The following is a 15,237-nucleotide window of genomic DNA, read 5'->3' on the forward strand; positions in this document are numbered from 1 at the left end:
TATTATTATTATTATTATTATTATTATTATATATATAGTTTATTATATTCATATTTATATTTGTGACAGTGATTGTTGTATTGTTTGCTGTTACTGTTGATCATATATACAGTATATATAAAAAAGTTTGTTTACTTTACTGATTGTTGAAACTCATATCAACTACAGTACAGTATATTAGAAAATTATGTTTATTTAAGACTATATAGTACTGTAGTTTATTGACGATGTATTTGCTGACTAACAATTATAGACGATGCCGCGATCATTTCTGGTCAAAAAAGTCAAACACCCGATAGACCACAGCGGGAAGTGGTATTATAAACAACCGTTGAGTCCTACCGAAGGCGAGACAGCACCATCTCCCTGTCCATCGACACTATCACCCAATCCAAACTACCTCAATCTAAACTTCTGTTATAATGGTAAGCGATTTTTTGTTGTTGTGTTTATGGAAACATTTTTTATAATTTGTATGAATCTCTTGAGATTATGAAAGTGTGTTTTATTATAAGAAATTTGATAATTATAGAGATAAGTAATAATATATACACAGAATGGCTATAACTTGTTGTGCGGCACAACATGTTTTTTAGTTGAAAAGATTATGAGATATTTTCTCTTTTTAATACTGAATATTATATTTTAAAGTTAAAATGTAATTTTATGTCTAATAATAAGTTTTAAAGTATTGAATATTATATACACTGAATGAATTAAATACATTTTTTTTGCTTCCAAAAAACTGTATATCATATTAATGACTAAATATATAGATAATGATATGCAGTGTAATCATGAAAATGTGTAATTCGTGTTCAAAAATACCTTTTGATTTTATAAAAGAATAATTTAAGGATTAATACGAGTTTGACTGCTCCGGGATTTATTAGAAACACGTAATACGTTTACCTCAAATAATATATATATATATTCATTAATCCTCATACAAATCCTAAAGGATAATAATGATGAGTTTGAGACACTGTACAGTATATTGTCATTGTATTGCTTTAAATGTTTGCTTTCGTTATATAACATTCACATACAAAAAATTGTTGGACTCCTTCAATGATTTAGCCCTCGAGTTGTTGTATGTTTTATATAGTGTTTCCCTCACTAATGGTGTTTGCATATGAGCTAACAGTCAGTGAGAGAGAAAGAGAGCTACAGATATGTTAAAATGTAGTTTAATATTGCTTTATATTACAAGTATATAATATATTGAATGTTCAATAGGAGAGACAACAGATGTGCTCTCACTCTTGTAATTTTAATGTTCAATCCGTACATATATTGGCACATATATTGGCACAGACACTATATTAGCACCGGACACATATATATACAAATTCAGGCCCTGTTGTATTAAGACACTTGTTAGCGCTCATACAATTCTACAATAATAGTGCTGTATGTTTATATATATATATATATATATATACAGTATATATATATGTGTGTGTGTGTGTGTGTGTGATGTGATTCTACTTTTAATACTATCATACAAGTGCTCTTTCACTCACCCACTCGTATGCCTTAGTATTGGTTTTTATTTTTGTCGGTAATGTCCCCCCAATGGCTCATACAATATAAATTTGTTTTAGTCCTTCTGTCACTGCTTTCAATGACAATAATTCAAATGATATCACACAACAAATACCTATTGCCATAACAAACACTAACCAATAAAATACCCAAAAAGCCATACACTTTACCAATGAATACTCTTTTATCACAGAAACTAATAATAATGAATTTCCGTTACATTAATATATATATTAATCATAATATGTTGTTGTCGTTTGTGTCAAAATATTATTTATATAATAATAATTATAGATTTATTTTAGCGACTAAAGCATGTTTTATCAATTAATTACATAATTATATCATTTACCTTAAAGACATTTCTAATTAATTATGAATTACTAATAAAAGTCTTTAATTCAAGTTTCAAATTTCAACTTACATACAAATACAGTGATTTCACACAACAAAGTATACAGTATTTAACAAAATGTGTGAATAAATGCTAATTAAACCGTTGTTTTTATTTTATTTGCCTTTCATTTGCGTAATTATTTACATTTATATTAGGAAATCATATATTTCAGTAACATTATAATATCTGTTATTTTTAAATATTTTCATCATTACATTTCATAATGTATTAATTGTTGTTATTTGACAAACATTATTTTATGTCACAATATTTATCTTTAAATCGTTTTTATTTGTTTGGTTTGCGATAAGTTTAACACATATTATAATTCTTAAATTAATTTTAATGATATAACTTTTTTTAATCAAATATACATTATTAAAAAATGTAATTATTATTATTTAAAATATACATTTAATTATATATACAATTGATATTATATATATATATATATATATATTGTATAGTAAATAATGTTATTATTATTATTTAAAATATATAATTAGATAATTAAATAATTTTTATTATTTGTTTATTAATTTGTGTTTTTAAATTATTTAAAAATGCTGATACATAAAACAGGATATAATATTTAACTTTTGAAATTAATTATAATTTAAAATAAAATTGCTAAAACAAAAGTAACACTATATTAAAAATTACAGTATACTTTAAAACCTATTATTAAATAATAAGAGTTTTTGTTGATTGAGTTTACGTTTTTTGAAAAAATTTTGATATAAAGATTTTTTGGGTAAAAATAAATTTAAAATTATATTATTATGAAAGTTATTGTAATACCAGTAAATAAAAAATGTTTAACACAATAGAAAAAGTCATTAAATATTGAATCCAAATATATATTATACTGAATAAAGTCATTGAATTGTTGAGTTTGTTGCGAGTGATCAACAATTGATCACTAAGTTTGTGGTGAATGCAATTGTAAGACACAAATGTAGTAAATATATATATATATATATATATATATATATATATATATATCATACTGTATATCTCTATATTATATAATAATAATAATAATATTACAAAAAATACATTTATTGTAGAATTTTTTATTAAAAGACTCGAAGCAATGCAATAAGTTTTAAGAGGAAAATAAGTGCGATTAAGGCTTATATGACGAGGTATTACACGAATGTCGAGACTATAACTTGTTTTATATCATTTTGGAGGCTATAATATCGGGTAATAGAGATTCAAATCTTATTGTCTATATTATATACATACATATATTTATATCTATGTATATATATATATATATATGTGTGTGTATGTATGTATGTATGTGTGTGTGTGTGTGTGTGTGTGTGTGTGTGTGTGTGTGTGTGTGTGTGTGTGTGAGTGAGTGTGTGTGTGTGTGGTGTTATGTAATGTATTTGTGCATTAAATGTGCAAAAGAGCACACACTATAAGCACATTATTATTACGATATGATATGATATGATAGTGTTAGCGATTGATAGAGTCGAGTCATAGACACACAACACGTATGAAACACAATGTAAAACCTTTTGAAACTGTCTTTTCTCTCAGAAATCCTATCATTTAAAATATGCTATTATCTGACAGAGAATGGATTACTAATATTGCACTACTTTTGCCTGTTTTGTCTGCCTTTCCTTAAGCCCAGTTCGTGCCTTTATGCTCACCCAATACATATATAACTCTCTATTTACTATTAACTCTCTCTCTCTCTCTCTCTCTCTCTCTCTCTCTCTCTCTCTCTCTCTCTCTCTCTCTCTCTCTCTCTCTCTGTGTGTGTGTGTGTGTGTGAGAGAGAGAGAGAGAGAGAGAGAGAGAGAGAGAGAGAGAGAGAGAGAGAGAGRGAGAGAGGGAGAGAGTTTTATACCAATTTCTATAATGTATATATATATTATATTATCTTATAGGTGGGCGACTATTTATAATTTTGCCTTAAATAAATGCTATATAATTTTATGTGTCCATATACTGTATTTAATAGCTATATGAAAATATATCGATATCTTTTATACTGTTATATATATATAACGGTATATACAGTGTGTTGTTATGTTTGGTGCCATTGTTGAACATAAATAGCAACAAAAGCTTATATAATTGAAGTACTTTATATGTGTTGCCTGTGCTGCCGGTGCCGTGATTTTATGTATACTATTTTATCGCCAGTGCAACAACTTATTCAACTTATTTTTATGTTTGCAAAAATGACTCTACAATACAATGGATTATTAGAGATTAATGCCTTTTAATATAGCTTTTGCAACAAAATACATATACTATAATACATATACACACATATTTTGCTATAATACTGTTGCCTTTATATTATTATCATTTTTATATATTTTACTATTATTGAATTGTGTCAACAAGTGTTACACACAATTGCCAAAAGGAAAGTAAATTTATATTCACTAATAAAACTTAGTTAATGTTTAACTATAAATATAGTGTATGTATGAAATGTATGTGGGATTTGTTATCCCATTCTCTACTTTCTCTTATATTATCTCTATATTTAACTTTCATTTTGCAGCAGTGATATCAACAAAAATATTTAATACATTTATGCGGGCATTATATGGCAGAGAAAAAGCTATATTTGATCCCTTAGTGCTGCTCAGAGGCAACTGTTCCCTCTTATTACATGTTAGTCTATTTTATAGGCATTTCTTATTATATAAGTATTAACCAAAAGTATCATCACATGAATGCCAAAAGGATTTTCAATGAAAATGAATGCCAGAGTTAGAGCTGAGTTGCGGCCAAATATTCACAGCCAAAGGGCTCACACACTCACTCATCATATCCTTTATATTTTGTTGTGTAATGTAGTGGTTTTATGTCTTATATTCACATAACTGAGCCAACGGTAGAATGTATGAGTTGAGTATAAATATATAGTAAAAACTGTTTTGTAGGCCTAAATCTGGTAATCAGCCCAAAGCCCTGACAGTCAGACATCCAGAATCCTATCACTGATACTCCACTACTCCACAACTGTTGCTATTATAGTGTAAATGGAGTCATCAAAAGCAAAAAGACAGTCCATAAGAGATGATAAACATTGAGATTCTTGTGGGTATCACTTTTGTATCCCTTTTTTGCTTAGCATGTGGTCACTGGTGAAGACCCCTGTAGTCATATAGACGTCATAAGTTGGCATCACTGGCATCGACAATATGAATGAAGCTATAGCTCAGACTCTATAATATCATACAACACCTGCTGAGCCACTTATTCATCCAATAATATATTCAATATCTAAATATTACATCTAATGAGTAAAATGTTTCACATTTTCAAACCAATCATAGCAATGAAATGTATACATAACAACATTTACAGTACAGTATAATATTATATAAGAAATAGTTTTATTTTGTATTTATATCTATAAAATTTGATTATTTTGATGTCAAATAGAGTTTGAGTTGAAATTTTTAGGATATTATTGTTTGGTTAAGAAATTCACATATTTTTGTTAAACTGTCGGTCCATTCAATTGATAGGTATTGTATAATGAAAGAGCTCAGGAATTCCAGGGTTTTCATTGCTTTTCATTGCTTTTTTATCCGTTATCTGACATTATTTTGACAATTTCTACACATCATACAAATGCAGCCAATTATTAGTGGCAACAAAAAGGGGAAATTGCTATACTTTGCCCATACTTTGCAATTCTTTTGTTTGATATTACGATCAAATGATTATATCATTTAATAAAAGGTTGTTATGTTATGTGTGTACTGCACTGGTATCACGAAAACAGACACACATTTGTATGCCATAGATATATGTAAACGTTTTTCTATAAAATAGTAGAGCAAATATTGTCATATTATTTTAATATCTCACATATTTTTGCGTGTCTAATGCTGTTTTTGCTTTATATTACCACTAATACCACTAATGTTATGTCCACACATCTATACATACATACAGTATAATACAAACTGATTGGTAACCATTGCTTCCGATTCACAATAATATTATTGTCACTAATATATATATATATATATATATAACTATTGCTTAAATCATTTCGTGACAATCAGATAAATATATTTTATTGTAAATTAGAGCCACAAATACATAAAATAAACATTACTTTAAGTCTCAAGAAAACAAGTGCTACGAAAAAATTATTCAAATTTTCTATTTTGTTAGAAAGTTGAGTCCTAATTATACATTAGATAAAAATAAACTTATATTATATATATGTTAATCATTGTGTATTTGTATTAAATAGTTGTTTAATTTATTTAATTGTCAGTTTTATTTTGAATGCAATCATGTATTTCTTAAAATTGACTCTTTAATTAAGTCCTTTTCATGAGTATATATATATGAGTTATATATATACTGTATATATAAACTGTAGTTCATAGTCAACAAACACAAACAATTGAATATATTGTTGAGACATACAAGTGGTTTGCTATGAAAAATAAATAGAAAAACAGTGCTATTATTTGGTGTGTGAGATATATATATATATATATATAGAGGATGCGGTCAAATTGCAATGAATTGTCTTCAATTTGATGGTAAATAAAAAATAATGATATTCAAGAAATAAGAGATGATATCGCAAGTGATGTTCACATATAACCATTGGATATCTTATTAAGCCTTATATTCAAGTCATATATCATTCTTAAAGCTTCAAACATTATCACATATACACTGATAATCCATTTCATGCACTTATCCATTGATGTATCACTGATTTGAATATAATTATCTCAAAGTTTTCATATACAGTAGTATTAAATCAATATTATTGACTTTGTTTACCAAATAAAAATATTTTTATAACAATATTTTATGTTAATATATTACTGTATATAATATATAAACTTTATAGTTAAAATTTGATAAATTAATAAATTAATTCATAATATAAATAACCATTAATTTTAATGACATCTAATGCAAATCAATTACAATGTTTTAAAATGGCATTTACAGTATAAGCGCAAAATTAATTTGTTAAATTGCGGGCAACATATAGACGAGAAAAAATTATTCAATGAATTTATTCAAACTAACAAAAACTAATATAATATTTGTTTTTATTGCATTAGATAGAGGAATAAGGATTGACATGAGTGAGAGCACTGGCAATAAATTGCTTATCTGTATTACTAAAAAAAAGAGAGAAAAAATACACTATTTTTATACTACTTTTATATATATATATATGTGTATGTAATAGCTTTGGGAAAATAGTGCATAAATTTTTTTGCATTATGTTTCTCATGAATATTTTGGGCAAAAAAACAGAGCACCACTTGGGACTATTTATAACATTCATTTGGCTAATATTGGAGTCTATCTAAATACACACTATATATATATATATATATTACTGTATATGTATAGTATTTGTGTCTCTCATCTCTATGATCTCACGATTTCTTATCAATAAAACTAATTTTTGCAAATGTTTTTAAGGTTATAATTATAAAACAAAAAAAAAGAGTCTATCGAGAGCAAACAGATTTAAGCGAAAATCAATTTTTATGTTATTATCTAATAGCATATTATGTACCTATTTATTAATTATTTATACTATAAGTATACTGTATTATATAGTAAATAAAACAAAATAGTGATCAAAATATAACAAATTTGATTATTTTTTATGAAGTCATTTTTATAGTTGTTCAACAAATAGTAATTTGTAAATATTTATTTTGCTAATATAATAAAAAATAATAATTTAGAATGATATCTTAAATTATGTTTACCATTAATTTAATTATGCTTTTTAAATATTTAGATTTGTGTGTTTGTGTTTATATTAAATTTAAATATTTAATATTAATACAGTGTATTAAAAAAAGGGATCGTATGGCACAGTACTGTATATTGTATTTATTATTATTGTTATTCAATAAGTTTATAATCTAAACTTGTTTACTTCGTTATAAAATATCATTTATTACATGAAATAAAATATGATATTCACTTGATTTATATATAAAAATAATAATTCTACAATAAATAATCAATAATAATGTCTAACAGGAGAATGAATTGTTTATACAATATTTTTAAAGCACTTTCAATAATTTGAAACTTAAAACTTGAAGATATAGTAAACATTAATCTTAATTATCAATCGTTTCTTTTGGTACTATTTTTTCATTCACTTTTACTATTGATTCATATATATATACAGTATTTAAATATAAATATAAAATCAATTTAAAACATTAATTATGATTTAAAGCATTAACTTTTTAAGCACTCAAATAAAAAAATGTTTTTGTATGAAATAAAAGTTTAATAAATATAAAAATTTTGTAAAAATGCAACAACTTGATATGAAATCAATTTTTTATATATTTCTATTTCTATGAGTGACTTTTTACTACAAGAAAAGCAATAACATAACATATATTATATATATATATATATATATATATATATAAATACTTATATGCATTGATATATAAATACTCAAATATAAATATATAAATAGATATATGAAAACACTCAACAAAATGCAAGACATGAGTCAAGAGACAAGAGTGAAGGGAGAGAGAGAGAGAGAGAGAGAGAGAGAGAGACAGACAGACAGACAGAGAGACAGAGAGAGGGAGAGAGAGAGAGAGAGAGAGAGGTTGGTTGGTTGAAGTGTACGACCAATTGACTCAATATTCATGAGAAACCTGTTGTTGTTTAATGTTTTATATAATATAATGTTTTATATATAATGGCTATATTTTATTGAGCATTATATTAATGCATAACATAGCATAACACACATACCATTACAATATGATATTATGTTTATTCTATGTATAGGTTATATTAAAAGAGTACAACTAAAGTGTTGTCCAATAAGTGCTATCATAATAATGGTTTGCAATAATAATAATAATAAGAATAATAAAGCTTTTTGTTAGAAATATATTGACTTTTATTCATTGAATAAATAATTTGATGCAATAGTAGATGTATTTGTTGTGATTGTTTAAAGTGTTTTTCTTTTTTTTCATTCAATATCTAAAATATTGTGTTTAATAATAATTTGTAGGATATATTCATCAACAAGAAGTCATACATAACAAGAGCTCAAGTCATGAGACATCTATTGTTGAAGAGTCCGCTGAGGAAAAGGAATTGGATTTAAGCAATAAAAAGGGTCATAAAATTATAGACAATTGTCGACCACAATCATCACAATCACCACAACCATCACTATCACCACAAAGACCGGAATCGTCGGCCTCTACTTTATCTCTTTCCTTAAATAACAACGACTTTCATAATACTAACAGTAATGGCATTAATGACAATATTGACGACTCAAATGATGACAAATCAGACCACAAACCAAACGTAACAATAAGCTATACATACGATGCCTTCTTTATCAGCGACGGTCGGTCTCGAAGACGAAACACAACGAATACAACCGCCTCTTCTGTGAGCCCACAATCTGAGCCCAAAGAGAAGGCGCGATACACGTGCTCTGAATGTGGTAAACATTACGCCACGTCATCCAACCTTTCCCGACACAAACAGACACACCGGAGCCCTGACTCACAGTTGGCAAAGAAGTGTCCCACCTGTTCCAAGGTTTACGTCAGTATGCCTGCCCTCGCTATGCATGTGGTCAGTCAATCAAACAATAACACCATTCAATTGAATCATTACTTTAATATCTTTGCTTTTAATCCAATTGATAGCTAACACATAATTTGAATCATAAGTGTGATGCCTGTGGTAAAGCATTTTCGAGGCCATGGCTTTTGCAGGTATGTATGCCTTTCTATACATTACATTAATATATATAATGCATAGATGTGCTCATCTAATAGATATGATAGATCACGTCATTTTCAAATTAATGCAAAAACTGATTTAATAAATGTTGTGAACGTATTGTAGGGTCACATGAGGTCTCACACGGGAGAGAAGCCCTTTGGGTGCGCCCATTGCGGCAAAGCTTTTGCCGATCGATCAAATCTTAGGTAAATTATATATAAAAATCACTCAAATTTCACAGTCAAAGCGCACCAAATATTTATATCTTTCTAAAAATGCATTTTTGTTTTTTACTATCATTATATGAAGCATACATTTTTAATGCTATTTTTATGGCCATAACTTTGTATTATTATTATATTAAATGATTACAAAGTATATTAAATATTGAATGAAATCAATGATATTATATTAATGAGCAAATTATATGTTACGCAAAAATATAATAATATTGTGTTTCTATTTTTATATATCTATATGTGGTGTTAGGGCTCATATGCAAACTCACAGTACATTTAAGCACTTCCGATGCCAGCGATGCAACAAATCGTTTGCATTGAAGTCCTATCTGAACAAGCATTATGAGTCATCCTGTTTTAAAGACTCGACGTCAGTGCCCGCCAGTCCCAACTCGTCCGTGTCGTCACCAGCACCGGCCACACCACATACTCACTCTCCCCGATCTCTACATTCACCGCACAGTCCATACTCACCTGCAGATCAATCACTTCTAATGCTAAACCAAAGTGATAATAACAGTAATAGCAGTAGTGGTGGATCTCATCACAGCATAAAACAGTATACAACTCGAGGAGTGGGCTCACAGTGCCAGTCATTCACTCGCCAATTGAGATGAAAATCTAAATTAATGGCCAAAATCTATGATGAAATGGGTTTGCATTAAATGGCTTTAGTTTTTATTTACGATACAACTGGAGTCCCGACTTTTGCTTTATATTTACTGAAAAATAATTGTATTAAAAACGGTTGTTAAGAAAATACACTAAAATATGTATTATTTAAGACTCGGTGCTTGATTTCCTCCATTAGGCTTAGCGTAAGCATATAATAACGTGAGTTAAGGTGTAATAAGACATAACACTATGATAACAAAACTAAATTACATTAGTATTACATAAAACATTTCACTATAACACTACAAATTTTTGCTTCTCATATGTGCTGCTTATATAATATAATTTATATAATTTCTATTTATATAGTTTACATATAAACAAATGAAAAATCTTTGAAACAAGACGTGCCTCTCATAGGGCTGATAGCCTGTATAGCCTCTCTCGGCTCATAAGCCAAATGTATAGTTTGCAGAGCAATAGCCTAACGCATCCTTAACTTAACGCTGAATGTGTTTTTGTACAAAAAATTTTACGATTATTATTATTACAATTATTATTATTATTATAGACATATATAAAAAATAGTTGCTGTATATCTGATTTGTGAGATATATAGTATATACTTATGATTCTCTAGTCTAACAGCAATCTAACAGTGCTTTCTAACAGCTCTCTTGCTGTGTATTTTTATTATAACCTAAACTATACTGTAAAGTAAGTTTCATTAGTTTTATCTTTTATCTCATTCATGGCATATAACTTATTTGCCGTTTTGTTTTTCCCTCATTTCTAACTTAGCTGTCTCTCACTTTTTTTCTCACTCACCTCTCTCTCTCTCTCTCTCTCTCTCTCTCTCTCTCTCTCTCTCTCTCTCTCTCTCTCTCTCTCTCTCTCTCTCTCTCTCTCTCTCTTTCCTCACACTCACTCATTTTGTCTGACTTTCGTATTTATGTCCAAAATTGATAAGCAATAGACTTAGTGAACAATAGTGCACATATAGTACAGTATAGTATTTGGTAGCACTGGTTGTGAGCAACAATTCAGTGACACTAAACAAATGTTGCTCTTATTTCTCTGCTGTCTCTCTCATCTCAAATATCAATATAAAAAATAATATATAACTTTAGTTATTAAGAGTGTGTGCTTATATTTATATATAAATATAGTAAAATATATTATACTTTGTGTATGATATGATATATTGACGTTTTTTGCGCTAAAAAACAAACTAATTTCTGTCTGCAGCTAATGTCGGGTGGAGTTTAATAACTATCCCGAACTGTAGACCCATCCAAACAGTAATGCAATTTTCATACAAAGTTTGAGCTTTTTTGGCGGTTCCCTAAAAAAATAATATGTTTGTTCCCCAACAATCACCAGGATTTTGTTGGACATACATATTGCCGTCAATCATAATAAGCAAAAACTTTGATTTCTCTCTTAACCACTAATTTTTAATTTGTTTTGTTTTGTTGGTATTTTTACTATAATTTATTAGATATTTATTATTAATGTAATATCGATATTATCATTATAGATAAGGCACTGTATTCTAGTCTTTTATCAGTGATTTTTCAAAAAAAGCACAAAAATTTAGTTTTAAATTAATGGTTTCTATTAACTGTAGTTTTACATTATATCTCAATCATTGAGTTTTAGACAACAAAATTATTTATTAATATTTAGAATAAACAAACAGATGCATACATATATATAATTAATAGTAAATATATATATATATATATATTTTGTGATTTATTTAGTTAATATAAAAATTGTTGCGTATAATAACATTATGATAATATTTATCTAAAATTAATAATGTGTGTTAAACATCTATCTATTATTTTTAAAAGCATTGTTTGCTGCAAAGTTTGCTAAAAATTCATTATTTTGCGTTATCATAATATAAATAAATATACAAAACACCACTAAATCATTTGTAAATATCATTTATAAATATAAAGTACATAAATATAGAAATATAAAGCTGTGAACTATATGTTTTCTATCTATATTTCAAGCAATTTATAAACGATAAAAGCATAATAATATCGATACAATATTATTGAAATATAGTGTAAAAAATCAGATTAATTAATTAACTCATGAAATGCATTCACAATGACCTAAAGTATTGTAAATATTTTATTTATAAAAAACTGACTGTCATTTGAATGTATGATAATGTGTATATGGCTGGGAACAGATGCAATTTATTTATAATCCTGGTCAAATTTATTGATTACTAATTGACACTTTTGAAAAAAATTATTATCAAAATTTGACATTTCTTTTTAGTAAAAAGATATTTTTACATATTAGTACAAAAAACATTTAGTTATCTTCTCTCTCTCTCTCTCTCTCTCTCTCTCTCTCTCTTTATCTCTCTCCCTCTCTCTCCATCTCTCTCTCCCTCTTACTCTTCTTTTTTTCTCATCCCTGTCTTATTCATTGACAAGTGTTTGAAGTCTAGTCAGAGACAAGCGATTAAAATAATAATAATAAATACAAAATTTTGTGCAATAAAAAAATTAGTAATGATATGTACAGTATATATATATATATATATTATCATTTTATTAAAAAATGAATTAAATGGTGCATAAAATTAGACTATCATTTGTTTGGCAAATCTAAAGCAATAATACTGTATTAATCATATGCTTCCAATGTTTGAAAAAATATATAATTAACTCGAGTTAAACTTAAAATTATTATTAGACTATCAGTAATAAACACACATACAATCAAATTATAACAATTTTTAGATCCAATTACCGTCCTTTAAAAATATATATAATTGATTTGAGTTTACAATAGATTTAAACGAAAAAATAGAGGAAATTAGACAAAACAATCGTAATACTAATAATAATATAATATTGCTATAATTACTATCATTTATGCCTACAATTTACTTAATTTTTTTGTTAATATTAATTGTTGGAAAACTTGCAAGATTTGAAATAAATGTATAAAAGTCTTTTTTGGCAATCAATTAATCAATCATTTTGTAAAACTATGCACCTATTGATTGACAAACTATTGATTTTAGTTAACAATCAATTGTTTTAGTGTGTAAATTGTGTAATTAATCATTAATATTTCATAATTAAATGTTAATAATTGAATAAATTGCAGGCAATATATAAAATTTTTATTTATTTATTATTGTTAAATTATAAACTTTGAATTATCTTGAGAATTTTAGTTAATCACAGTTTGTCAGAATTATCTTATTTTAAATCATTATATAATTAATGAATAATTATTTTTTAAATAATAAAACTGCAATATATTCAATTAATATATAGTATGTGTATATATATATTTATATTTTAGCTAACGGTTTGAAATTACTATATTAATTGTAAAACTAATACAAAAATTTTTATGCATTATTTAATTATAAAAAAAACTCAAAACTATTTGCAAACAGAATATTCAAATTAAAGAATATTCTGTAGGAAATAATAATTCGCAAAAGCAATAAAATGATGTACAGGTAGTTGTGTTGAGTGAATATATTATACAGTATTATAGCAATTAACTATTATTCAAATACAATAGTGTTTTTATGTAACAAGTATTATATTAATATGATAATTAATTTATTTAGTTTTAATTTATTTTTGATGTAAATATACTCTAAAATTATATGCAGTAAATTATATATATATATATATATATTTAATATATTATTATATAAATATCTATATTGTAAGGGATGTTACTATTTGATTATTTTTCTTAAAAACATTAAATGTATTCTCGACTGTCTATTTAATCAACTAAATTAACACTAAAAATGACAACTCATTTATTGTTTTTTAAATTATATAACAACTTTCGTAATAATGGCTTTATTATTAAATAGCATTTAAAAAATTTTAATGTATACTAATGTGAATAAAATGTTGTAATAAAAATCATAATATTATTGTAATCAAATAGATATACAACACGACAATCTAATATGATACATACAATTAAAACTTTATCAAAAAAATGTTAAAAATAATACATTATATCAATCAAATACATGCGTGGATGTAAATCAATAAAGATCAAGATAATGATGATAAAAAATATTTAAAAATTGTAATTTTGAACATAAATCATGTTATAATATATTGATTATTTATATATATATATATATATATAATTATATATAATTTAGTAGTTATATTGTGTATGAAAAAAGTATTTGATAAGCCTATTAAAAAAGTATATGATTTGTTTGATTTGATATTATATATATATGAAATAAAAAGAAAATAAGTGAACAGAAAAATTTGTTATTATATTAAATGAAGGGAAAGGGAGTATAGCATTGACACAGCAATAGACGTAATAATAGCGAAGATTTATTTATGTTTCGGCAAACATTTATAATAATTTGATGGCCAAAGTATGGATTGCCAGACATTGTAAGAGTTAAATATTTTTTCTCTTTTTTTTGGTCACCATTTCCTCAACACTGGTAGGTATTTAAGGCAGTGATTTAATGTGCTTATAATAAGAGGTTTAACAAGAATTTATAGCATCTCTTTAGAAAATTGTTGCATTTTCTCATCAAAATCTATAGTTATATAAAGTTTTGTAATAATAACAGAGACATCATATCATTTATGTGTACAG

General features: G+C 26.2%; 1 protein-coding gene across 1 annotated transcript; it reads left to right on the plus strand.

The window, feature by feature from the left end:
* The first annotated feature begins 256 nt into the window (after window positions 1-256).
* On the plus strand, window positions 257-10,676 carry LOC128962510 (zinc finger protein SNAI3-like). Its single transcript, XM_054308884.1, has 5 exons — window positions 257-425; window positions 9,003-9,583; window positions 9,658-9,726; window positions 9,860-9,942; window positions 10,226-10,676. Exons 1-5 carry the CDS (start codon window positions 257-259, stop codon window positions 10,590-10,592), a joined length of 1,269 nt encoding a protein of 422 aa, XP_054164859.1. The 3' UTR covers window positions 10,593-10,676.
* Window positions 10,677-15,237: the final 4,561 nt, after the last annotated feature.

Source organism: Oppia nitens, unplaced genomic scaffold (genome assembly GCF_028296485.1).
Source record: "Oppia nitens isolate AA-2021 unplaced genomic scaffold, nextdenovo-longstitch-racon4-pilon3 scaffold6_pilon_pilon_pilon, whole genome shotgun sequence".
Taxonomy (NCBI): domain Eukaryota; kingdom Metazoa; phylum Arthropoda; class Arachnida; order Sarcoptiformes; family Oppiidae; genus Oppia; species Oppia nitens.

Coding starts and splice junctions, on each gene's coding strand:
- LOC128962510 (XM_054308884.1), top strand. CDS start 257: ATGCCGCGATCATTTCTGGTCAAAAAAGTCAAACACCCGATAGACCAC. Junction 9,727..9,859: donor CGAGGCCATGGCTTTTGCAG/GTATGTATGCCT, acceptor AACGTATTGTAG/GGTCACATGAGGTCTCACAC. Junction 9,943..10,225: donor GCCGATCGATCAAATCTTAG/GTAAATTATATA, acceptor ATGTGGTGTTAG/GGCTCATATGCAAACTCACA.